The following is a 27,758-nucleotide window of genomic DNA, read 5'->3' as shown; positions in this document are numbered from 1 at the left end:
CACTTTCAGAGCCGCTGTTCAACACAGAAAAGTCTTCAAATATGGTTTGAGGTGAGTGTTTCATCTTTCTTTTTTTGTTTTCATCTATTTTAAAAAATAGATGAAAAAGAGTCCATAAATACAATATTTTCACTTTTGAATGCAGATCTGTGAAATGTGAGATGGGAAAAGTAGGGCTGAATAATAATGATTTATAATTAACTGACACGTAATCTGTGCTGAAAACTACGGAGCCCCGCTCATGACACGCAGGAAAACAATAGTAGGCTAAATCATGCGCACGATTTATAAACCGAGGGAACAACTATGTAAAGCGAGCATCATGTGCGGGGCTCCATAGAAAACATCTGAAGCTTTGAGACGTTTATCTGAAGTAAACTAACCCTGAAACATCTTCTCTGAGATACAAACCTGCTTTCTGGAAGGCCTGTGAGTGTATGAATATACAGTCAAACCAAAAATTATTCAGACACTTTGACCTGACCATGTTTTGCTGAAGTGTTATCTGACATAATTAATTGATTGTTTTCTGACACAGTTTAACTCTGAGATCTTGTCATATTTCATTACCATTTTTTTTTATAAACTGCATTAATGAATGAAATGTTCAAGGTGTCTGAATAAATTTTGGTTTGACTGTATATGGTTTATGAGGAGACAACTGTGTGTAGTGACATGTGTATTACATAAACATGTTTTATAAGAACACTTCATTTGTCCTCATAAACCAATCGACTTAAAAAAAAACCCTACAAAACAATGTTTTATTAAATGTAAAAATGCAGACAGTTTCCTGTGATGGTTAAGTTTAGGAGTAGGGGAAGAGTAGGGGGAGAGAATGTACAGTTTGTGCAGTATAAAAACCATTACACCTATGGAGAGTCCTCACTGAGATAAAACAAACCTGTGTGTGTTTGTGGATGGGTGTGGGTGTGTCTGTGTCTTTTTAAAAAAAAGTGACAAAAAGAGCAGCACATTTACTCTCTCTGGTCTGAGGCTGTGTTACACCCTCCTTCCGGCTGATAGCAGACTGTAGAGTCTTTGGTCTATAGTGCAGTGGTAAAGCGCTCTGTGAATAAACTAGACTCGACACTCGAGGCATGACCAGTGACTATATCACCTGCTGAACCTGGTAAAGTTAACCTGGAGATCCTCTTCTCATCAGCTCTGCTGGAATCAAGTGTCTGTTCAAATGAGGAAGATCTTCTGGAGACTCTGAGGAGATCTTCAAGGTTTCTGTTGTGAGATTTTATATATTGTGTCTGATCTGTGAGTTGATGATTGTGTGTCTGTGTGGATCTGTTGTGTGCTTGAGATTTTCACTTCATAGTTTCAAACCAAATAGCTGAAGAGCTGAATGAAGATCAAATTCACATCAGTACAGCAGGTGGCGCTGACACCCAGTTTACTCCCATACTGGACTGTTGAAGTGACAGCTTTAACACTGAGATAAAGAGCATTTTGTTTACAGATGGGATGATGAACACAATTAAAGTCATCTGCACTTTTTACAGTTTTTACATCTTTAGGACATGTTTCTCAATACACTTCTTCAAATCTCGTTACTCAGCTCTCCTCATCAGCTTTCAGATAACTTCATGTTCGAGATGCACTAGTACTAAACTACCAAACACTTCTACAGTTTTAATCAGTTCATTCTTTCTGTAGTCACATTTTCAAAACTCTTAACACTATTAGCACAACATCCGTCTGTTGAGACCACACCATTAACACAATAACTAGGAAGAGATGATCGGTTTACGTGTGGCTTGAACAGCGATCTGTCATGACACATTAAACAAATATTTAAAATATACTTAAAAAAAAAACTTAAAAACTCCAATGTTTTTAATCGAGATTAATCCCAATCAATTACAGAAAAATTAGCATTTAATTTTTTGAATCAATTTTTTAAATCAGCAATAATGCTAACAATTCAACCTTAGTTTGTTTGCTTAAAGGGATAGTTCACCCAAAAATGAAAATGTGATGTTTATCTGTTTACCCCCAGAGCATCCAAGATGTAGGTGACTTTGTTTCTTCAGTAGAACACAAATGATGATTTTTAACTCCAACCATTGCCGTCTTTCAGACATATAATGCGGGTCAATGGTCACACAATTATGTATATGCGCGAGACATCACTTCCGCTGTCAGAGCGCGATCAGACATCACCAAGCGAATGCTGAACGCAGTTGGACATAGTGGTGTTTTAGAGGTAAAAAATGATATAAATACTGTTCGGTTTCGATCGTTTCATGTCTTAGGACATCAATGTGTCGTCACGAGCCGCAGGGTTTCATTTGTATTTGTCTGTGCATGATTATTGAACTCTTATAAATTGTGTGACCATTGACATCGCATTATAAGACTGACAGACGGCAGCGGTTGCAGTTAAAAATCATCATTTGTGTTCTACTGAAGAAACAAAGTCACCTACATCTTGGATGCGCTGGGGGTAAGCAGATAAACATCACATTTTCATTTTTGGGTGAACTATCCCTTTAATAAGATCTGCACCAGTTCAGCAAGAATAAGGAGACCGTACTTGTGTTTGGATGCTCCTGTGAGCACGTGTTCACTTCCTGACAGAGGTGCTGGAGGGAATCTCGGCGGTGCTGATTGGCTGGCGGTCGGTCGTCGTTGAGTTCTGAGGAGCAACACTCGATATGAATGGATGGTTGGCTTTGCAGGGCTGAGCCTCATGTGTTGGTTACGGGCTTACACATTGCTGCATAACAGAAGTTTCTCTACTTCTCGAGCTGCTGGAAGCAAGGACTTTGAGAGGTTCTTCTTCAGTGAGGTTCAACGAAGGCTCAGGCGTAAAAGTTGAGTCTTGGAATGAGCTCTTAGTGTCAAAGAGCATGTAAATGTGCAAGCAGAATGATTGTAAAAGATTGTAAAAGTAAGCCCGAATTAAAGCGAAAGCCAAGCAAAACTGCTTGTCATTGGGTTTTAACCATCTGACCTATCCCCACGAGTGTTTCCGCCAATCAGAAACTGGTCATAGTACTGCGGAAAGGTAAACATGTAGAGATATTAATATTTATGAGACTATTTAAAGGGGTGGTTCAGTGTTTTTTTTCTAGACTTGATTGTGTTTTTGGGGCACAGTTTAACATGTCTTAATGCTTTGGATTTCTTGAAAACGCTGTATTTTTCATATATTTTACCTTTATTCTACACCTCTGTTTCCACTGTCATATGAACGGCTCGTTTGACTTCCTGCTTCTATGAAGCCCCTCCCTCCGACATACGCAATGTGCTCTGATTGGTTAGCTGGCCCAGTGTATCGTGATTCGCCTGAAACATCCGGAAACACCACGCCCCTTACCATTTGTTGTTACATGTGCTTCAGTGGAAATGTAAATAACGGCATCTATATTGCTGTATCAAATAGAGCTGAATCAGACCCAGATGAAGAGGAAAAAGCAGAACCTCTCCAATCGCGGCTTTTAAAGGAATGGTATTTTATGAATGGTATTTCATTTAGTATTTGTGTCAAAGTGTTTAGATGCTGTCACTGCTGTTTGTTAGCTTTCAGTATACAGTTTTATCCTGATTAAAGCTTTACTGTAGCCGAATACATGACTGAGTAGTAGCATTTTTGTCAAGGTAGCGTTTAATTTATAGCATGAACAACTGTTTGTCTATGAACATAGAAGTTTGTTGGTGTTTGTTGCACTAGAACTTTAGCTAACTGGCTAACAGAAAGGAGTTTCTCTTTGTATATGTCCTTGATGCAACCAAAAATAGCAACAGAACTATAACATTACGTTTAAAAGACAAACAATAAAACGTACTTACAGTTTGGGGCCGATAAACAGCAGCTTCAGCTTTTAAAGTGGGAACTGCTTCATCTTTCAGTAAAAGCCTTTGTGTAAATCCAGCATTGAACTCGTGTAGATTCTGGAAGCTGTCTTCAGTGCCGCATCCAGTGTGAAAATATCACAGATTATAATGGGCTCTATTATCTTTAGACGCGCCACTGATTTGCTGCACAAATGGTCCTGACAGTATAATAAAGCATAGCAGCCTTCTCACACACAGCTCCTTTGTACTCAGCAGCCTTAGCAAGGTCAACCGTTTCACTTTGCAGATATTTGTGCAGGTTTTCAGTTACAGACAGAAAGTCTTGAACATTATCAATAGGTATACTGTGGAGAATCTGCTAAGTTTGGCATGGAGTCCTACTGTTGATGCTGGAGAGACACAGAAGAACTGCAGGGAGATTCTCTAAGACGGCATTTATAGACACTGACTTGACCAGCGGGTCTTTGAATGCTGCACAAGTTTGAATGGCTCTAACCCCAGCTGATTTTGAACATCTCTGAGTTTGTGATGGTTTACAAAAAAATGAGTACACATTCTGCAGCAGGTCAAAGAGATCCATGACCTCTGGTATGGCCTGACAGGTGTGACATAAAACTAGGTTGAGATGATGTGCATAGCAGTGCACATAAATGGCCTCAGGATGGTTTGTTTTAAATCTGGCTTGTACACCACCTACAGCCTAACTCATAACTGCCGCGCCATCATACGACTGTGCTACACACTTAAGCTCATCAATGGCATGATGCACTAGCTGCTCTTCTATAGCAGCAGTAATACAGTCTGCATCAAATTCTTTTAGTGTCGTCATTGCAAGCAAGCGCTCCTTCACTGTATCTTCCATAGAAGACACACATTTTATTTAGAAAATAAATAAAACAGACAGAGAGAGTTAGGCGAGTTGAATTTGTATGTTTCTGTCGATGGATACGCATTCTGGCTTTCCCTAAACTTTGTTCAGTGCGAGTGCCGTGTGTTCTATGAGCAGTCATTTACGCCGTCATCACCTGGGTGTTTGATAGCCCGTGAGCGCAGGTGAAACCTGAACTGCACACTTTGCTATCTGCGTTTAAACTAAACTCATTTAAGCCTTGACAATTTAAACATTCGAGTGCAAGGCGCGACAGAGAACTTACACACGTGCATAAATATTGAGGTCTTCTTCAAGTCTTGTGCTTGAACAGACAAATTCACACAAAATTATGTCAACATGCCCGTCTTGGCGAGCACCCTGGCAAGCATAGTCGGTTATGTCTTAAATGAACTTAAGCGCTCAAGAAAGAACGCATGTGTTCAGTATCCGTGTACTATGTCTTAAAGAGACAGCAGCCCTTGTGTTCCTGCTGTCTGAATGTGTTTTAATGTTTATCAAACAACAAAAGACAAGGAAATCACTCTTTGCTCATGACTGAATAGTAACTTATTAAAGGTGCCCTTGATTCAAAAATTGAATTTACCTCGGCATAGTTGAATAACAAGAGTTCAGTACATGGAAATGACATACAGTGAATCTCAAACTCCATTGTTTCCTCTTTCTTATATAAATCTCATTTGTTTAAAAGACCTCCGAAGAACAGGCGAATCTCAACATAACACAGACTGTTACGTAACAGTCGGGATCATTAATATGTACGCCCCCAATATTTGCATATGCCAGCTCATATTCAAGCCATTAGAAAGGGCAGAACGTCTGGATCTGCACAGCAGAATCATCAGACTAGGTAAGCAAGCGAGGACAATAGCAAAAAAGGGCAGATGGAGCAATAATAACTGACATGATCCATGATATCATGATATTTTTAGTGATATTTGTAAATAGTCTTTCTAAATGTTTCGTTAGCATGTTGCTAATGTACTGTTAAATGTGGTTAAAGTTACCATCGTTTCTTACTGTATTCACGGAGACAAGAGCCGTCGCTATTTTCATTATTAAACACTTGCAGTCTGTATAATTCATAAACACAACTTCATTCTTTATAAATCTCTCCAATAGTGTAGCATTAGCCGTTAGCCACGGAGCACAGCCTCAAACTCATAGAGAAACAACTGTTAACATCCAAATAAATACTTTACTCACATAATTCGAAGCATGCATACAGCATGCATGACGAACATCTTGTAAAGATCCATTTGAGGGTTATATTAGCTGTGTGAACTTTGTAAATGCGCTGTAATATAGTTGAGAGCTGGTGTGGCAGGGAGCACGCGAATTAAAGGGGCGGCGTCGAGTGTAAATCAGTGCATAGTTAATGATGTCCCAAAATAGGCAGTTAAAAAAATTAATAAAAAAAAAAAACTATGGGGTATTTTGAGCTGAAACTTCACAGACACATTCAGGAGACACCTTAGACTTATATTACATCTTTTAAAAACATGTTCAAGGGGACCTTTAATTAATAATCTATATTTAATTTATAGTGATGATTACATGCAATGTTGTTTTACATATTATTAGCTACTTTATTCAATTTCTGTACCTGAAAACTGGATGAAAAACCTGAAATGCTTTATTTATTTGTGTCTTTGCTTTACTGTATTTATAGCTGTTTGATTATTTGTTCTTATTTTCTTCATTTTTATTTGACAGTAGTACTTTTTTACCTATACATAGCACATACCAAACCGTACCGAAACCGTGAGCCTAAAACCGTGATACAAACCGAACCAAGAGTAATCTTAACCATTGCACCCCTATTATTTTGTGACCAGTGGTTTTTGCCCTTGCTCCCTGTCTGATGTTCTCTGCTCATCTCTCCCTCAGTTTCTCCATTGCTCTCCTGCCTTCTCCACTCTCGCTTTGCCCTGCCTCTGACTGTCCCTCTCTCTTTCTTCTCCTCGACCTGCAGGATCCCAGTCAAACACTGGACAAAAAGGCATCAGTTCTCAGGAAAACTTCTATAAAGTCTATGAAATTGCATTATCCAACATCAGGCAAAACGGCCTAAGGTGAACCGGCTTCAGACAAAAGGATCTCAGGATGAGCAGAGAGTTGGTAGCTAAACTGGCTTAGTTTGGTTGCTAGCTTGCAAAACTAGCTAAGCTATCTGAAAATTTATAAATGCAGAAGTGTCGTTTCTATTAATAAATAACTACATAATTGGTTTAAGTTTAAAATGCCAAACAATAGTATAGTCCTTTTTAGTCACTAGGTAATTAGCAGTCATTAAGGGCCAACTGTTTATGTAGTTTCATAAACTAGATCTAGCTAATTGAATATTAATTTCATATCCGAAAGGATTGTTATCATACACAATCACAGACAGTACCATGGAACACAAAACTTTTATTATTTTCTGTGCTATAGAGTGATGCAAGTATGACGTCAGACCCTGGAAGACTAATTCACCACTGGTTACCTCCTGATTTTCTTATGCGGTTTTATAATGGGGGTTTTCGATTTATGTGTAAAATAAAGCCTGTGGTAAACTTGACAATAATTTGACTTTTTGTTCTACAATGAAAATTACACACACCATACCGAAAACACGAATTTTGAAGTAGATGCACATTTTTCAAAAAACGTAGGCTTAATTAGGTCTACGTTTTTAAGTAACTACACAAGGCAGTTTGAGGTGTGTGCATTGTACGTTTCTGACGTCCATCTACAGGAGCTAATAATGCTTGAGTCAAAATAAGATATCTGAATTATTTAGAAACTTTAGTTTCATCATGTTTTCATAGCCTACTACCTCGCGATCTTGCGTCCTTGCTCTATGTCATCATCAACTGTTCAGTTCCAATAGAGGGTTTGCATCGACGTCACTTTCCCGCCGGAACACTCTCCCTCAGCTGGACTGAGTGGCAAAACAACCTGCTGCGTGACTGGATTTAATAGAGGAAACTGGGAAAATGCGAGTAAAACTAACAATTACACTAAAGGTTGGGCTCGAAAGTGTTTCTCACAACTTGTCAAATAAACCTAATCCATGGACATGTAGACAGGAGTCGTATTTTCTGACATTATATGTGCCTGATTTCGACGCCGGGGAAATATACAAAATATTAACAGGCAGATTTGCGTTATGTAAGTACAATATAGGTAGGTCTAAATCGGAGTAATCACTTATATCAATGTTAAATATATATATATATATATATATATATATATATCCAGGGGCGGAGCCAGACGTTGTGAATATTTAGGCTTAGCCCAAATATTTTGCCCAATGACATTTTAATTTTCTGTTAACAGCTTTACTGTCATGAAATGAGCTTTGTTGTCATGAAATGAGCTTTGTTGTAGTATTTTTGTACATTTTAAGGTTAAATGCATCAATCTGGTGCACTTTGAGAGCTCAAAATTAAGAGCTTCAACCCATGTACAGTGTGCAAAATTGAACAAAGAAACAGCATTGTACCTGGACATGAAAGATGGTTCAAACATCTTTTTAGTTGTGATATTGTCTCAGTCTACATTGTGTTTTAGGATACCAAACAATTATTACAATAATATAAAAATAATAATATAATAATGATTTAGGCCTATATAATTATTCATATGACAGTTATATCCACATATTGTAACAAATGCACTCTAAAATAAATGTAAAAATAAAAAAATATTTTACACAACAGTACAAAAAAATTATTTTACACAAAAGTTACTTTACACAACAGTATAGGGGAATTACAATGGCCTACTTTTGTAGTAATTAATAAGACAAATCCTTTTATTTTGATCACCAGCTGATCGTGTGAGCAAATGTGCGCACTTCTCTTTAAAACACGCAGCACAGACAGACTGTATATACTTAATCACTGTCTTTTGCTGTTTTATAAAGGTAGAAAGCAGTGGCGTGCAGTGGTGTTCTGAAATGAGGAGGCACTTTTTTTTTTTTTTAATGAATCAATATAAATTCATGTTGAAATACAAAATACAACGTTGAGACCATTTATGTTTTAAATTTTCGGTTCATTATGAAACGGCGGCAGCACAGGGTCATTAATAGAAAACAATGAATGAATGTTTAGCTGACAAATGTGCTAAAGTTGTAATATCAGTTATATTAAAACAAAAACCCTGCAATAGATGTAAAGTGCTGTAATAGAAAGTTATTCTCGTGGCCAGAGATTAACATTCCTCTTATAATAGTCTGTGAGAAAACTAATGGTTTGCTGGATAAACTAGGATAATTTCTCTAAACAACTATTAAGCTAGAACTAATCATATATGTAATTGATTATACTCCGTTGTAATTAATTCACCATATATGTGCATTATTCCCTCTTGGGTCGATATATGTATCATAATTAATCATAAGGCTTTATGATTTATTATATTCATATATTACACCCATAAATTGATTAAATACTTGTAATATCACTAAAGATCGTTACAGTGCATAATAAACTGGTTAGCTTTATATCTGTAAATCAACTTTGATGAACTGTAATAAAGTGCTCTCACCTTCATTACTGCTGTATACAATATCACTGTGGAGACTGTAAGCTGGATCACGAACAGTTTTTGTACTAATCCATCCTTGGCTTGAATAACAACTTTTTAGTACAGTCTCTGTTTTGTATCGTCCCTTTGTATTGATATTTGTTCATTAAGCAGTCCGGTGTGAAATGATTCATGGAGACATAAATGAATTTCGGTAGAGTTGAGGGAGATTTTCTTCTAAAACAAAATTAATCCACCTCATCTTCAGCGGCTCAGATTTCGGGAGTAAATGGAGAGATCTATGTAGATTAATCCATTCAGCTACAGAACACCTAAAACACTTGGGAGTTGTTCTCGTCAGTGCAGCAATGGTGGACTTATTTACAACTCGCTGTGAACTCGCTCAGGGGTGCGTTTCCCGAACAACAATGTAACTCGCTACTGAACTACCACAGTACGATTTATTTGAATTATGGTTTTGGGAATCTTAGTAACAACGGAACTTGTGATGTTAGTTGGATAACAATGCTTTTGGGAAACGCACTCCTGGGCGGTTCTATGTTAAAACTAGTGCTGTCAATCGATTAAAAAAAAAAAACTCGATTAATCACATTTTTTTCTGTGATTAAAAAAATTTGTTCCCTTTCGAAGGGAACTCCACTCTGCGTTTTCACGCTTTGGGGGAACGTCTAACGTGACTCGGTGTCTGAAAAACAACCATCCAATAACTCCAATGCTCATTGGCCGGCGACAGCCTATGACGTCATAGGGGCGCGACCCGGAAGTATAAGAGCGCGCCCGCGGAAGCAGTCATTATCTCTCGTCTTTCAGGGACTGCTTGTGTCTTGCACTGTCTGTTTCTCCAAATTACAAACTGTGAGTACAAAACTATGTCTGAGGGCAAAAGTTTTAGGAAGTGTGTGGATCCTTGTCCGAGGTTTCTGACCCCGGAGGATCCTCACACTTTGTGTGTGTTATGTCTGGGTGAAGAGCACGCACGGTCAGCGTTTGAGGACACTGGCTGTGAGCTGTGTGAGCGTTTTCCGTTGAGAACGCTCCGTTCCCGCCTGACTCTCTTCTCGAGGGGAGAGACGTCGACACCGGTTCCCGGGGGATCTGGTCCTGCTCGTGCCGAGGCCGAGCGGCGGCTGCGTTCTTGGGGTTCGCAGGTGGAGCTCGCCGCTGAGTTTGAGAGAGGTGTCACGGTCTCTCAATCCCAGGCGGCGGCTGGCGGGGATGAGCTCCTGGAGGGCGATGATGCTGTTTCATTGACGTCATCGGATCCGGGAGCGATTGCTCTTCTGGCTCCAAGCCCCCAAGAGCAGGTGTTGGCTATGGAGGAGGAAGAAGTGGCTGAGGCTGCCTCTTTCCCCTCCAAGCCGCCCTGTCCAGCATATGTGGAATTATTAGAGGTTGTGGAACGCGCTGCGGGCAGGCTGCAGCTGCCTTGGTGCGTCAGAGAGAGCCCGTTCGTGGCAGGTTGGACGAACGGTTTCTCTACGACCACAACCCTATAATTCCTGCGAGCCTTCCATTCCTTCCCGACCTACATGTTGAGGTGAAGAAGGCATGGAAGAACCCATTCTCGGCCAGGATTCATCAGCATCAGCGGGGGAATTTCGCTGATGTGGAGGATCTGGGCCAGCATGGGTATGTGTCGATGCCCCCCATTGACGAGACGTTTGCTAACTATCTCGTCGCGGGTAGGGCGCCGACACTGAAAGCTCCGGTTCTGCCGTCTAAACCCTTAAAAATGACATCACGTTTGAACGGCAGAGCATATGCTGCTGCAGGTCAGGCTGGTGCTGCTTTGCACACGATGGCGGTGTTGCAAGCATACCAGGCTGACTTGTTGAAGGACCTGGATCAGGGGCAGGGTTTGTCCCCTGAAGCGGTAGCTGAGCTGCGCCAAACCACGGATTTGGCTCTCCGTGCCACGAAGCAAACGGCCGCCTCGATCGGGAGATCAATGGTATGGTGGCTACGGAGAGGCACCTATGGTTGACCATGACGGACATCGGGGAGAAAGAGAAGGGCTCTCTCCTCGATGCCCCGGTCTCGCCATCTGAACTTTTCGGCGGTTCCGTTGAGGCGGTCGTTGGGAAGTTCAGGGAGGCGAGGGCGCGCTCAGCGGCATTTAAAAAATGCATCCCGCTCAGGTCCGATTCTGGGCCCAGACAGCCGGGGGGATCTGGTCCGCCTCGAGCCGAGGCTCAGAGGCAGGACCAGAGATCCAGTGTCGCCGCTCGAGCGCCTCCTCCGCCACGGAGTAGGTCTCAGAAGCGGCGGGATGCGAGGAGAAGGAAGACTGATCTGAGAGAGGTGATCAACAGGCGGCGTGATCAGTACCGCTGATTGCTCCCCTCTCTCAGCGAGGGAAGGGTTTTTACTTTCCTTCGCCCCTTCTCCTCGCCCTCCCGGGACATGTTTTTTAATCTAATCTGTGCACGTTCAGGAGAACACCTTTGAACAGTCAGGACCGGTGGCCGGCCCATGATGAATTTTTTCTGAAGGCCCGCCTTCTGGCTTGATAGTGAAAAGGTCCATAGGCTTATGGAACCGGGGATATCATTCTTCTCCTTTAAAAGAGCGAGGAAGGAATCTCTGGTCTTCGAGCCGCGGGAAGGTAAGACAAGGTCTGATTTTATCGCTTAAATGTTCGACCTTGTTTTTATTCCTGTATTATTTCCTGAATGTGTAACAGTGAAATGCTAGGGATTTTATTTGGGTATGGTGTTTAGCCAGGCTAGAACTGAGTGTATGTATGGTGTTCGTATAATGATTCCCATATGTATTTTAGTTTTTGGCCTTCTCCTGAGGGAGTGGCTGAACCTTTTTGCCCAGATTATCCCTTTATTTATGTAGGAGCGACGTTGAGTGTAACAGCTAGGTTTTTAGACTGCTTCGTTAGAAACCTGATGCTGTTTCTCAGGTGGTAGGCCCTTATCTTGTGTAGATAAGTTATGCTTCTAATATTGCTAGGCCCCACTCTCTAGAATGTTCATGCGATAAGAGGGAAAATAAATTATTTTTCCGAGCCACTTGATTTTTCAAGTTTGAGTTGACTACGCAGCATTTTAGCTCGGTCCTCTAGGCTTGGAACAGATTTGAGAATCTGTAACAATGATTTTATTTTTCCCTCTGTCAAAATAGCATGTATTTCTAGACGTTTGCCCTGCATTTGATATGTGAGCTGGTTATGCGGCCACAGGTTGGCACCCGCTTATCATGGCCTTCTTAAAAAGTGGCCTCTATGTGAGCGTTTATGATCCTTTTCCAGGATTACTGAGTGCATCACCTGTTGGATTGCATACTCAGGGTAGCTAGATCACTTTTTGAGGAAAGTTAGTATCTGTCAGCTCCCTTTTCAGTTATCTGTTTTTCAGCTATATTGCTTATACGGTGATTGTAGGCTAGATTGTAGTTCAGCCTCCTTCTAGTTAGCAATGATTTATACTGCTGTTAATAGATTCCAGTCTGCTCACATACTGTTTTTTACACTGCTTCAGGCCACTGCAGCACGTTGCTTGAGGTAGCAGGCTTAAATTCGCCTCCCTTGAGCCATGTTGGTTGTGTTTGGTTCCCTTTTAAGTCACATAACTTAGGGTACTTTGCCTGTTTGGAAAGTGTAGCCTAGCACAGTTGGCAGTTATCTTCCCATAGTTAACTGGGTTAGAACTGGTTCCCTGTAGCTTGGTTCCCTGGAAATTCACGAACTGAAGCCACGTGTTATCGAATCGGCAGGCCTCCTTTTTAGTTTACATGTTGGTACAGATTGTGTTTTTCTGTGTGACTTAGGTTGAGATGACAGTAGTAACACCTTACTGAAGTTTGGTTTAGCCTATTGTTGCCTCTCTGAGTCTGTGATTCTAGTTGAGCTAAGAGCCACCTAGCGCCTAGGTTGGATCTTTAGGCTCCTAGAAACGGCCATGAGACTTACGCCATGTATCCTGGAGGATACTAAGCCTGCGGGCAGCCTTTTTGGACACATTGGTGTTTGTTTTGGGTGTATTTCTCTCTGAGAACTAGTTATATACACTTTTCTTTGGCCAGGGGCCCAAGTGGTAGATTCAACCCCCTGTTTTGCGGGTTATTTACCTGGCTTGGGACCTAAACACTACCACGAGCTGATGCCACGTGTTTGTTGAGGTTATAGGCCTTCAAAGCAGGCCTTCCTTAATACGTGTTGGTGTATGTTGTACTCCTCTTGCTTAAAGAGTAAAAAGGTGCTTTTCCTGAGTACACTGCTTGTCGGATTGTGTTGGGTGGATTATCATAAGAGCACTGTGCAGCTTTCTATTGCTGTCATAGAAGTCGACTGTCTGCCTCAGGCTTAGACAGATGTTCAGAATGGCTGTGCCAAAGTCAGGCCACTTTTCTGAAGTTACTTCTGTTTTCAATTATTACTGTTGTCATGTTTTAAGTCCCTCCTGGGCCTCCATGGTTATGTGCTCTTGGCATAGTCTAGCTGTTAGGTGAGCTCTGCGCTTCCCCCTTGGGGTTGGGTTTGTAATAGTGCTTAGCTCCCTAAGCTGGTTATGATGGTTAGGCCTTGATCAGGCCCCGTCTCAAGAATCAGCCCCCAGGCTGGTTTGTGCTCCCCTTTGGGAAAAAGGGTTTTTAGCGCACAGCCTCCTCAGTGCGTTAATTAAGCACTGGGTAGATCCTAGGTGAGCGGAATATCTCCCCTCGATATGAGGGTTCATAGCATTCAGCTGAGTTCTGCTCTCCAGGATGCCCGTCTCTAAGCGCGGGTCTGAGCTGGTTTCTGCCTGTCTGCAGCCACTCTTACCTGTCTCTTCTTGAAGAATGCTTTCTAGAGGCTCTGTATTCAGACAGGGTTGGCCTGGACTAAGTCTGTTCCCCTAGAAGACTAGGTCGGCCTCCCTGGTGGCAATGAGGGTGACCCCGTTCCCCTCAAGAGTGGCTGGCCGAGGTTCCCTTTGGTTCCCTTTGGTGAATCACAGAAGGCCGAACATTGTGATAGTACTGTCACAGGATGTGACTGTTTTTCTCTGTGTTTTACTGTTTATTAGTGAGTGACTGATGCTTTTTCTAACAGTATTTCTTATCATGCGCTCTTTGAGAGAGAAACTCAACAGATTGATGACGTCTGCAGACAGTTTTGATGTAATACTGCCTCCTTCTGTCTGTATGCTGAACTCTATATGAAAGAGCAGCATTTCTCCTCCATTATCAGTGTTGAACATCATCAGTGACACAATGGTACTGCACTAGATCAGGACACACAGGTTCTGCAGGTTTGAGTCCCAGTGCCTCCTCGTCTCTGTTCACTCTCCTGTCTTTAAAAAACTGAAAACAACAACATTCAGAAGTGTGCAAATTACATTACATTACAAATGATTACAGTTTAGAGTGTTTGTTGTGTGTTTATTAAGTGTTTCTTAATGTGATACAATGTAATGTTAATGTTAATTTAACAGTGTTAATGTAGCTGCAAACAGCAATTATTAGGCTTCAAGCGCAAATCAGTAATTTATTTAATATGTTTTTCATTTATATTATAAGACAACAACTTTTCTCTCTTTAGCAGTATGTTTCGTCTAACATTAAATTAATAATTTCAACAGCATTTTAATGTTTGTAACCATTATAACACTTTGATATCTGTAGCATTATATCTTTTGTCCATATGACATCAATTTTGCATGGATCCTCATACTCTTAAAATCATATAACAGAATAGCAGTCGTCCAACATGAGGATATGGATCTAAACATAAGTTTTAACAGCAAACAGGAAAAGAAGAATTGGACTCTAATCTAAAGTGTGGCCCATTAATCTCATAACATTATATATGCAGTTGTAACTGCAGTGAAAATTCTTTCATTGCACACCTGAGCTTCATTAAAAACACTGTAAATACATCTAAATGCACTTCAGATGCTTCTTTTGTTTCTTTTGCAGTCAAAACATAGATTTTGTTGATACTAATCTAATTGAATTGATAACAACTCAATATGTTGTTATTCTAATTGCATTTATTGAATATATTTAATTAATTTACAGGAAAAGGTTAGAACATTTGCCAACAACATCAACAAATCATTTGTCACATTGAGAAGAGCAGTTTCAGTGCTATGCAGACCTTAAACCAAACTGATTTTTTTCTTCATTTAAAAATGTAAAAAGTTGAATAAGAACCACATTCTCCATTATTTTAGTCAAAAAAGGCAATTTTGAGATTGGTTTATAATGATTTAACACTGACAGGTCCAGACTTGCTTTTTATATTTGCACCAGAGCATGCCTAAAATAGGATTGGACCATGTAAGGTTCAAGTTATGTTTTTACAGAGCTTTATTTACGCATTTTGATGATGTTAGTGGAGTGTGATTCATGTTTCACAGTGTGATTCCCGCAGGCCTGACTGAAGCAGCGTTACTACAAGGTTAAGACATAAGTTAGGTGTGTTTCAGGCTAAAGACATGAGTCTATGTTCAAGATTTAAACTGTGAGAGTGTGTCTGAGTCCTGAACACTGCCAGCAAACCAATAACTTATAATATTTCTAACTTGGAAAATGGAGAACTTTCACCTGGTCTAGAGGAGTAATGGAGTTGTGTATATACTTCAACTAAATATTTAGTTTGACCTCCACACATTCTCAACATTTTCTGAAGGTTCAACACCTGCTTTCACTGACTATTTGAAAAAAAAAAAAGTTATTTATTTATTTTCAAATTGTACCTTTATTTTTTGAAAGTGCCTGGTAAAAGCGGACTTATTGTTTCATTAGTAAACAGTTAAATGCTTTAGCTATTAGTTAACTTAGTTATCATGAACTAAGAGTGAACAACACTTATATAGCATTAATCTTAGTTAATGTTAGTTTCAAAATAACATTAAACAAATCAATAGTTACTATACTAATACATTATTAAAATCAAAAGTTATATTTGTTAACATTAGTTAATGCACTGTGAACTAACATTGAACAGCTGGATTTTTATTAACTAACATTATAAAAGATTAATAAATGCAGTACCAAATGTCATTGTTAGTTCATGTTAGTTAATACATTAACTAAAGCTAACAAATGAACCTTGTTGTAAAATGTTACTGTTTTTCTTCATGTCCATCAGCAGTGAGTCAGTGAAGGACGATGGCATCTGCGGATCAGCATTGTGACACACGAGATGAGATGGAAGAAGAAAAGCTGAAACACAAGGAAGGTAATAAAGGAAAGAATATCAATGTATAATATTAAAGTTTTCATTTAATAAATGTCATTATTCTCTCTCTGTTCTAGACCAGATGAGCAGCAGCGCTCACAGTGAAGTCAGTGTTGATGTGAATGCTGAAACAGGAGCAACTGTAAATGCCCCTTTACTCAATAGAAACAATTTCACAGGCCCAGTGACCTTCATCTACAACACTGCAGGAAACGGTATCAACAGCGCTTACTGAGACACAACTAATGAAGTTTGTTTTATGGCAGTATTGCTCATGGGCAGACATACTTTGGCTACATAACAGTCTTTTCTTCAGTTTATATGTATATTTTGTCCTTTATTTTTTACTTTTCTCCTTTTCTCTCTCCACACAGCACCACAAAAAGCCTCAGAGAGACAGACGGAGAAGCACACAGCAGATCAAGGTACAACAGTCGTATTCTCTCACGCTGTACTGACAGATGCTGACTAACACCAACAGACACGTTTGTTGTATTAATCGACATAGTTGCAGTATTAATCGACATAGCCTATTTCACAGTATAAAAGTTTATAAAAGAACTCACTCTGTTTCACTCTATGTTAAGAAGCTACAGAAGCTCATTATTTCAAATGCAACTGATAGTGATGTTGGAGCCTACATTGATTTTGTATATTTTGGAGCGAAATGGGAATTTAATCTCATAATTGTCATGTTTGGCACTATGCTAAGCAAATATACTTGCTATCCCTGTTGTCAGAATCAGTTGTTTTATTACTAAGGTCACGTTCACACAGCAGCAGAATACGTTTGTCAGTCCTGTATTTGAGTTCCTAATATGGTTACGTTCACACACAGTACGGTTATTTACGGGAGTGACAACCGCATCCTATATGAAATGACAGCTTGATTTGGATTTTTACAGCGCGCAATAAGTTGCAATTCTATTGGCCCTTCATCCCAATAATACTGTACAACTCGACGTACATTCACATCACATTAGGGCTGCATGACGCATCGTTTTAGCATCGATATTGTGATATGCACATCCACGATAGTTGCATCGCAGGAATTGCAAAGTTTAACCAAAGTTGCACGTTGTTTAGGTCCTGTGACACATAGAGCCACGCAGACGCAAGTGAACACCAAATTACTTTCACTTCTGCATCTACTTCACTTAAACAGACATATACATGCAGAATTATGTCAAAATGTCCTTGTAAACACAGTTGCTTATGGCTTAGGTAACCCAAACAAAGAAAACGGATGTGTATCATTATACAGGATCCGCGCATTCGGTCTTTAAGTCACAGCAGGCTTGCTGCTTTCTGTGTCATGAATGTTAACAAACAACAAAATACAAAGAGAAAATCGTTTTTGCAGCTTTAACACAGATTAATTATATTCAATTTATACAGTGTAGACTATGTAGTGTTATTTTTACATTGGATTATTCATTTTCTGGACCTGAATACTTACCTGAAAAATATTTATTTAATTAAATCACCCCAGTCATTCTAGAATTATTCTTTCCTAATTTATTTCATATCGCAATATGTATCCGCAGAAATATATCGGCAATGTCAGATTTCTCCAATATCGTGCAGCCCTACGTCACATGTTAACGCAGCAGTAGAGTTACACTCACAGGACACTGCACTTATTCACAATCACAAAAGTTCATTATTTGCACGTGCTTTGCCGGTTAAACATTTAATTCGCATGCTGTTCTGACATGCGTTTTTTCCGAGCATGTACACCCGAAGCGCGCACACTAAAAGCCTGTCAAACAGCGCCCGATTACATCTGATTGTGCTAATACTGTCAAATACACACAAGATTTACATAAACACAGATGGTTATGTCTAAAGTGAAAGTAATCAATGTTTTAGCCTGGTCGTTCACACCTCTGAGCTGGAAAAACTCTGTTAAAATGGGTGTGTAAAGCTCTGGAAAAGTGGTTGTGTAGAGGGGGGAAGAGGGGAGAGAACAACTAATGAAGCACAGACATACAGCACACTCATTATAAAGAACAATGAATATTAATATATGAGCACAGAGAAAATGACAACAAACTCCCAAGCGCAAGAGAGAAATGCAAAAGAATATTTAATAGGGCTAATAATAGGCTACTTTGATTACATTTACGAGCACTGCAGTCGAGTCGACACTGTACTGTATGCGAGTCGACATGAGTTAAGGCATTTCCATGACTGCAAATGTAGTCAACTTAAGCATAGTCTGTGTAAGACTACATTTAAACACTGTTACAGTATGAGTGTGATTCATTTGAATGAGTTAGAAGCACAGTTTTCAGGTTACCACACATGTGCAGTTGTTATTTTTGTAATAGGAATCACAGACTATATTAGAATTTACATATAGATTTATTATTTTATTTCAAAACTGATCACTTTTTGCTGATTTTTTCCCTCTTTCTCAAAGGCTCAGCTGCAGAGGACAGTAAAGCTGCTCTTCATGAGATCAGCCGGAGACTGAAGGTCAAATTAAAACAAGAGTATGAACGAATATTGGTTGGTAATTCTCAGACTGGTCATCAGAAATACCTGAACAATATTTACACTGATCTATATGTGGTGGAGAATGAGACTGGAGGAATACTGAGTGAACATGAGGTGAGACAGATCGAATTCAAACAATTTGATGCCAAGGACACACCAATCCAGTGCAATAACATTTTTAAAGTCCACGAGGGTCAACGAAACAGAAGAGTGCTGACAATGGGCATCGCAGGGGTAGGAAAAACAGTCTCTGTCAATAAATTCATCCTTGACTGGGCCAAAGGAACAGAAAATCAGGATATTGCCTTAATTTTCCCGCTTCCATTCCGTAGACTGAATTTGATTAAAGAAGAGTACAGTCTTATAGGACTTCTTAACAAATACTTCTTTAGTAATCCTGAAGACCTGCCCTCTCTTCCTGATGGTGACGGTAAAATCATGTTCATCTTTGATGGGCTGGATGAATGTCGCTTCCCTTTGAACTTTAAAGAGGATGACGGATTTACAGATGTTAAAGAAAAAACAACATTGAGTAAGATAATAACAAACCTCATTAAGACACATCTGGTTCCTTCTGCACTCATTTGGATCACATCCAGACCAGCAGCAGCCAGTCTGATACCTCGAAACTACATTGATCAGGTGACAGAGGTGCGAGGATTCAACGATGAGCAGAAAGAGCAATACTTCAATAAAAACAGCAGTACTGAGGTTGCTGGAAACATTATCCGTCATATCAGGAAATCCAGGAGCCTGTACATAATGTGCCACATCCCCATCTTCTGCTGGATCTCTCTCACTGTTCTTCAACCTCTACTGGCTCGAGAGAGCAATGACAAAACACCCACAACTCTCACAGGGATGTACACAAGCTTCTTACTTACTCAGCAGCAACAAATGACAGCAAAATACAGTGATTACCCTGAACCTAAAGCCAATGCCAGGTCTTTTGATGAGATTATTCTGAAGCTTGGGAAACTGGCCTTTCAACAGCTGGAGAAAGGAAATCTGATTTTCTACAAAGAAGATCTTGAGGAATGTGGACTAGATGCCAGTGAAGGGTCGGTGTTGTCTGGGTTATGCACTCAGATCTTTCAGGAGGAAAAAGCTGTTTCAGCAAGAAACGTTTACAGCTTCGTTCATCTTAGCATCCAGGAATTCCTTGCTGCTCTCTATGTGTTTCTGATTAGCAAAGATGAGAAAGCAAAGCTACTTTTTCAGTTCCAGAGAGAAAAACTGACATGGACACTGTCCAGAAAGACACAGTTTCAGCTTCATAAGGCTGTGATCAACAAAGCTTTACAAAGCGAGAACGGACACCTGGACCTTTTCCTCCGGTTCCTCCTGGGTCTCTCTCTGGAGTCCAATCAGAGTGACCTGAAGGAATTAGTACCAGGACTGAAACTCAAAACAGAGAATATGAAAAACACTGTTGATTATATCAAAAAGAAAATAGAGAAGGAGAAATCAGTGGAGAGGACCATCAATCTCTTCTACTGTCTGAGTGAACTGAAAGATGACTTTGTGGAAGAAATCCAGAAGAATCTGAGCTCAGGAAATCTTTCAGCACAGAATCTCTCCTCTGCTCAGTGGTCTGGTCTGGTGTTTGTGCTCCTGATGTCAGAAGAGACTCAAGAGAAGTTTGAACTGCAGAAATACAGAAGATCTGATGAAGCAGTGATAAGACTGCTGCCAGTGATCAAAACCACAAAAAAAGCACTGTAAGAGTCTTCATTACATTCATTTATATGCACTGATGGTCTTTTGTAGTTGGGACTTCTTTTTAAATGGATGACTTAGACAGTTCAGAAAAACGAGTAAATGTAAATCAATGTGTGTGATGATATTAAATGCCAAAGTGTCTCCACCATCAGACAAGTTGAACCCTTTTTATTATTCTTAATTGTATCATAAATTAAAGAAACTGAAAATACAGGTTTGATGTTTTATGAAAATTGTTTTAGCTTTGCATACATCGCTACAGTCAAAGGTTTTTCCAAGTTATCTATGCTCTAGATTATAAACACTACTTAAGAAGCATTGATATCACTGATTGTTTTGTTCGCTACACAGGCTACAGTGCTGTAATCTCACTGCTCAGTGTTGTGAGAGTTTGTCATCAGTTCTACAATCCTCAAACTCCTTCCTGAAAGAGCTGGACCTAAATAACAATGATCTACAGGATTCGGGAGTGAGGCTTCTTTCTGATGGACTAAAAAGTCCAAACTGTCACTTGGAGATAATGAGGTTTGAGTTTAAATGCTTTATTTATTTATTTTCCATTAAGTTAATTATTTATAAACACACAGCTAAGATTGATTCTGTATGCAATTACATTTTGTCTTTATTGTTCAGATTTTCCATATGTAATCTCACTGCTCAGTGTTGTGAGAGTTTGTCATCAGTTCTACAATCCTCAAACTCCTTCCTGAGAGAGCTGGACCTGAGTAACAATGATCTACAGGATTCAGGAGTGAAGCTTCTTTCTGATGGACTGAAGAGTCCAAACTGTCACCTGGAGATAATGAGGTTTGAGTTTAAATGCTTTATTTATTTATTTTCCATTAAGTTAATTATTTATAAACACACAGCTAAGATTGATTCTGTATGCAATTACATTTTGTTTTTATTGTTCAGATTTTCCATATGTAAGCTCACTGCTCAGTGTTGTGAGAGTTTGTCATCAGTTCTACAATCCTCAAACTCCTTCCTGAGAGAGCTGAACCTGAGTAACAATGATCTACAGGATTCGGGAGTGAGGCTTCTTTCTGAGGGGCTAAAAAGTCCAAACTGTCACCTGGAGATAATGAGGTTTGAGTTTAAATGCTTTATTTATTTATTTTCCATTAAGTTAATTATTTATAAACACACAGCTAAGATTGATTCTGTATGCAATTACATTTTGTCTTTATTGTTCAGATTTTCCATATGTAATCTCACTGCTCAGTGTTGTGAGAGTTTGTCATCAGTTCTACAATCCTCAAACTCCTTCCTGAGAGAGCTGGACCTGAGTAACAATGATCTACAGGATTCAGGAGTGAAGCTTCTTTCTGATGGGCTGAAGAATTCAAACTGTCAGCTGGAGATACTGAGGTAAATGATTTTAAAATAATTAACAATATGCTATCACGTTAAATGATTATAACCGAATGTGACATTTGTTCTCGATGTAATGGAAATAGTCAATGGAAATTGATCGGGCCCGATACCAAGCTCATGTACTTGTACTCGTACTCGTACAAATATGGATTTGCTTGAATCTAGAGATGTCCCGATCAGGTTTTTTTTGCCCTCGAGTCCGAGTCATTTGATTATGAGTATCTACCAATACCGAGTCCTGATCCAATACTTCTATAATACATAAAAAAAGAATAAAGAAGAGCGAAAAAACAGATCCAGGATATTCCTTTTTTTTTTAATTCACCCATTTTTAATTCATTATTTTAACATTCAACAACTCTGTTAACAAACAGAGCACTTCTGTGATGTAGCTTGAACAATCAAGTAATACATAACATAAATTCTTCACTTTTGGACTTTAGTGCAACAGTAAATATAAAAAAAGTCTAATATAAAAACAAATAGCACCTCAACTTAAAACACCCGGCAGGCATGTAAACAAATAAAAAAAATAAAAGTGCCACAGTGTTTGCAAAGCCAGGAACTGCACTCCTAACTCTTACTGTCATCACAGTTTGCTATGGCAATGTTGTTGTCATCAACTTTATAATACCTACAGACCGCAGACATACTCGCGCTTTCCGCTTCAAGCTGCTTCCATGTTCTACTTTGCCGGCATTTAACCAATAGCATCTCTGCAACAAAGTGATGTCATGCCGCACGCGTTGCTGTTTCTGTGTGGAGTCAAAAGGGTCTAACTCTGTGCCACAGCATAACTATAGATGTGTTAAAAAATAATGAGAATATATATACATATATATCCGAGTCCTGATCAGGAGGTAACGTCTGATTCCGATCGAGTCTGAAACCACGTGATCGGGCCCGATTTCCAATCACGTGATCAGATCTGGACATCCCTACTTGAATCATTCATTGAATCGTTCTTCAGATTCTTGACTTGTCACCGGCTGAACAAGCCCAACACAGTTGATTGCTCGCCATAGAAAATCAACGATTCAGCGGATGGAATCAAATTTGCTATTGTGAATGGCACATGCTCCACTACTGTACAAGTTTAGAAAATTGAATGAATACTTTGGTACACTTCCACAAACACTTTTGTTACTTTAATTACTGAATCTACAGAAAATAACAGCATACAAACTGCTCAGGTCAGTGTGTGATAGTGACTGGTCTGATTGTCAAACTAATGTCATGTGTACTGTTGCTGTGTGTGTTTGTAGATTGTCTGGCTGTATGGTGACAGAGGAAGGCTGTGGTTATGTGTCTTCAGCTCTGAGTTCGAACCCCTCACACCTGAGAGAGCTGGACCTGAGCTACAATCACCCAGGAGAGTCATTCATTGATAAATTCAACCATCAAAACTGCTTACTTAAGTATGTTGAGCTGGAAGAGTTTGATTTTATTTATTTCATACATTTACAAAAGTTCTTACTGAGAATAAACAGAGGTTTAGCTGCAGTTACACTACAGGGCTGTTGAATGCTTGATTCTGATTGTTTGACAAACTTTTTAAAGTGCTCAAATATTGTCAAGTAAATGCAGAGCTAAAGTAGTTCCAGGCAGGTCTCAACTAAATTAGAGCATGATTTTTCCCACTCTATGTCCAATACAAAGGAACACAAATGCAGTACAGACAGACTAACACACACATATTCAAACATACACATACACAGAAATGTGTCAGTGCTGCCCCATGACTTCATCAGTAAAATAGTTTCACAATTTATGTAGTATGCCTGAAAAAGGGGACTGTAGTAAGTGATGTCTGATATCTAGCTTTCCTCAAGGGGTGTTGGTCAAAACACAGGATCCAATCAGCTTCATCCAAAGGAAGTTTATTTGTTCCTAACACAATGGTAACTTTCATCCAGGCTGTACACAACACAGCTGTACATGAGCTTTACAGAATTAAAGGGTTAGTTCACCCAAATTCTTTCATTTATTACTCACCCTCATGTTGTAGAGATGCGCGGATGGGCTATTATTTCATCCGCAACCGCATCACAGAACTCATCATCCGTCCACCATCCATCCGCACCAAAGTTTTTGACCAATTTTCAAAACCGCACCCGCCCGCCATCCGCTGATTGGGCGATGCACGGCGCTGCTGATGACAGCCGCGAGACTAGAAAGCTCTCAGAATATCAGCAGTGAACTGTACTGTACAATATTTTCATTGTAGCCTAATAGAAAACGCATTTTGGCACATCATTTCAACATGCTGCTATTTAGCCTACTACTAAATGCCTATTTCACTTTATTTTTTAGCAAATAGATAGAAAGCTCGAATAAAATAAGTGAATGACATTTTAATTTTCTGTTAACAGCTTTACTGACATGAAAGGAGCTTTTGTTGTAGTATTGTTGTTCAGAAAATGTACATTATTTGGCACTGTATTTGGCATATCACGGTTTCGATTTTAGTTCGTTGGTAAAATACAACTTAGAGACAATTTAAGCTTTGTAGGCCTATGTTTTAAATTTTCGGTTTATGATGAAACAGTGGTGGCGGCACAGGGTCATTAATGGGAAACACTGAATGAATGTTTAGCTGACAAATGTGCTAAAGTTGTAATATCAGCTGTTCACATCATAACAAAAACCCTTCAACCGGACCGAACGAGAGTCTCGAGGCCTGCCGCTGCGCTGACAGGAGGCGTGTCTGTGTTCAGCTGCGGTGTGCGTGAACCATGGCATGAACGCGCTGTTGGAGAGAAGAGAGAGAAAGCGCTGCCGGTGTATGGATGCCTGTATGCAGTATATACAAAGCCAAAGCGCAATGAAATAAAGCAACTTATGATTTCGGGGGTTTACATAGGCTATTCTCCAGTTTCATATGCTCAGTGACAGTCATTACATTCGGGGCTTGACTCAAAACATTCGGGGCTGAAGCCCCGGCAAAATCGGCTGGCGCCGCCCCTGGTTCAACCGCCCGCCACCCGCCCGAATTTAATTAGGGCCCAAGCGAAAATTCGCGCAGGGCCCTTTGTTCTTCTAAGGATTTTATTATTTTTTTTTTTTTTTTTTTTTTTTATTTTTTTTCCGTCTTCCGGGGCTTTTTGGGGGCCTTAACATGCTCAAAAACTCTTGAAAATTGGCACACACATTGGAATCCGCGGCCATTAGGACGCCGGAGAGGCTGGTACCCGGGCGTGGCAGGGGGGCTCGACAGCGCCCCCTTGAAAAAAGTCTGAAAATTTGGTCCATATATTAAACACGCTTGCACGTATTAGTATGAAACTCAGTACACATATAGACCTCATCGGGCCGAACAACTTTCGTGCTCTAAGTTAAACCCACGCAAAGGAAGTCCTATTAAGGGTTGTTTGAAAAACGCATCTCTATTTGATATACTCCTCCTATGTCGCCACCAAACTGCTCCACATGATTAAAAATTGCCAGGGGATGTAAGGTTTGGCCGTGGCGACCTTTGGCGAGAAAAAGGAAACAGGAAATTCATCTTCTGAACACAGTGTGTTCGTTAATTAAGATATTTTTAATGAAATCCGATGTATCACTTTTTGGTCACCCTCTTATTTTTACCTGTGAAACTTCATCAGGCCTGCATAGGATTTTTGATATTTGAAATATTGTTGCCAGCAAGTTAAATTAGTGTTTTTGAGGCACTTTCAATGCCCAGAAAGGTAGTAAAGAACAGGTATTTAAAGGTGGTGGACCCTAGCGCCACCTTTAAAGGTCCCCTACACATATTGAACATTTTCTAATTTACATTCATTAGTTTTTAACCCTCAGGGGTCTGAGGATTTTTGGGGCCCTGGAGAAGTTTTGACATGCCCTGACATTTGTGCTTTTTTCTTTTTTCAGTTGTTCATAAACATATTAATGACAAAAGTCTCATTACACTGTATTCAGCACAAACTAGGCTACAATAATATGTGAGGAACATGTATGTACATGTTTGTGTTTTTGAAGGAATAACGTTTATGCGTGGTTATTGAAAAAACAAAAAACTTAAGTCACTGAAATAAGGCCAAAAAAAGTACATTAAATCTGTGTTTACAATACTTTAGGGTATTGGAGGTTGTAGAGTAGAGTTTTTGCTTCAAAATTATGTAAAAATTATGCTGACTACTCTTTCATTTATAACAATATATTGATTTAGTTTTTGTAAGACACTTTTTGCCAAGAAACACAGTATGCGTGGAGGCGTGAATCACCATGAATTCTCACCTGAGAAGACAAAAGAATCGCATAGTAATGACCTGAAAAGACTTGCATATTAATGAGGCATTTCAGTCAGATAGGCTGTGAAAGAAACCTTCTGTGATGTCTCAAGCTCATCATGGTATATTAAACATACAGAAAAATATTATTACAATATAAAATAATGGTTTTATATTATACTTTAAAATATAATGTATTTCTGCGATGCAAATAGTCTGAATATAGGCTTTTAGTTTAAAGGCATGCACATTTGGAGAAATATTGGATTCTCATATATTTATGTCAATTTTCTATACAGAGGAGTTAAATTTATTTAATATTCATTGTTATCTCTATGTTATCTCTATGTATAATTCATACTGCAGCCGGAGGGCGCTCTGAATAGCGCTGGCTCCGTGGGCGTGACCGCATTAGTGGGTAATGAGCTGAATCACGGACTTCTGACATGGATCTCTTTTCATACAGATTACATAAACACAGAATGTTTGTTTTCGATTTGACTTACACGATTTAAAACCTGGCATTTCAACGTTTTGTTAGACATAAGTATGAATTTTTTGTGATTAGTATTCACTAAGTTACAGTTCATTTTCTGAGAACTATCAGATTGGACTTCGTTCAGAGGGAGACGAGAGATCACGCATCATGTTAGTTTTCTTTATTTTACAAAAAGCACAGCATTTTCTTTTTACTCTGAGTGTACACAAATAAAAGAATATATTCCACAGATTAAAATGGTGTATAACTCTTAATTGTATGTGCAACATTGACGGAGTATTTTGAGTCTCTTTCACACTGATAAGAAAAAAAACACGGTGATCACGCTGGCGTGACCGCCGACCCCAGAGTGTTAAAAGATGTAATATAAGTCTAAGGTGTCCCCTGAATGTGTCTGTGAAGTTTCAGCTCAAAATACCAGATAGTTTTTTTTTCTTAATTTTTTTAACTGCCTATTTTGGGGCATCATTATAAACGGGCCGATTTATGCTGTGCGGCCCCTTTAAATCTCGTGCTCCATGCCCACGAATCTTGCGCTTGTCTTAAACAGTGCCTAAACACAGTTTACACAGCTAATATAACCCTCAAATGGATCTTTACAAAGTGTTCGTCATGCATGCGGCATGCATGCGTCGGATTATGTGAGTATTGTATACTGTTATATTGTTTACATCTGATTCTGAATGAATTTGAGGCTGTGCTCCGTGGCTAACGGCTAATGCTACACTGTTTGAGAGATTTATAAAGAATGAAGTTGTGTTTATAAATTATACGGACTGCAAGTGTTTAAAAATGAAAATAGCGACGGCTCTTGTCTCCGTGAATACAGTAAGAAACGATGGTAACTTTAACCACATTTAACAGTACATTAGCAACATGCTAACGAAACATTTAGAAAGACAATTTACAAATATCACTAAAAATATCATGATATCATGGATCATGTCAGTTATTATTGCTCCCTCTGCCATTTTTCACTGTTGTTCTTGCTTGCTTACCTAGTCTGATGATTCGACT

At 39.5% G+C, this 27,758-nt stretch overlaps 1 protein-coding gene across 1 annotated transcript; it reads left to right on the top strand.

Annotated features, from left to right (window-relative positions):
* On the top strand, nt 1-23,954 carry LOC125246071 (NACHT, LRR and PYD domains-containing protein 12-like). The gene is made up of 10 exons (XM_048156914.1): nt 1-51; nt 16,323-16,412; nt 16,490-16,627; nt 16,787-16,837; nt 18,838-20,635; nt 20,988-21,161; nt 21,270-21,443; nt 21,552-21,725; nt 21,834-22,007; nt 23,279-23,954. The coding sequence occupies exons 2-10, from the start codon at nt 16,343-16,345 to the stop codon at nt 23,535-23,537; spliced, it is 3,012 nt and encodes a 1,003-aa protein (XP_048012871.1). The 5' UTR covers nt 1-51; nt 16,323-16,342; the 3' UTR covers nt 23,538-23,954.
* The last annotated feature ends 3,804 nt before the right edge of the window (nt 23,955-27,758 follow it).

This window comes from Megalobrama amblycephala, linkage group LG14, assembly GCF_018812025.1.
Source record: "Megalobrama amblycephala isolate DHTTF-2021 linkage group LG14, ASM1881202v1, whole genome shotgun sequence".
Lineage (NCBI taxonomy): Eukaryota > Metazoa > Chordata > Actinopteri > Cypriniformes > Xenocyprididae > Megalobrama > Megalobrama amblycephala.
This window is presented reverse-complemented; position numbering and strand designations above follow the sequence as displayed.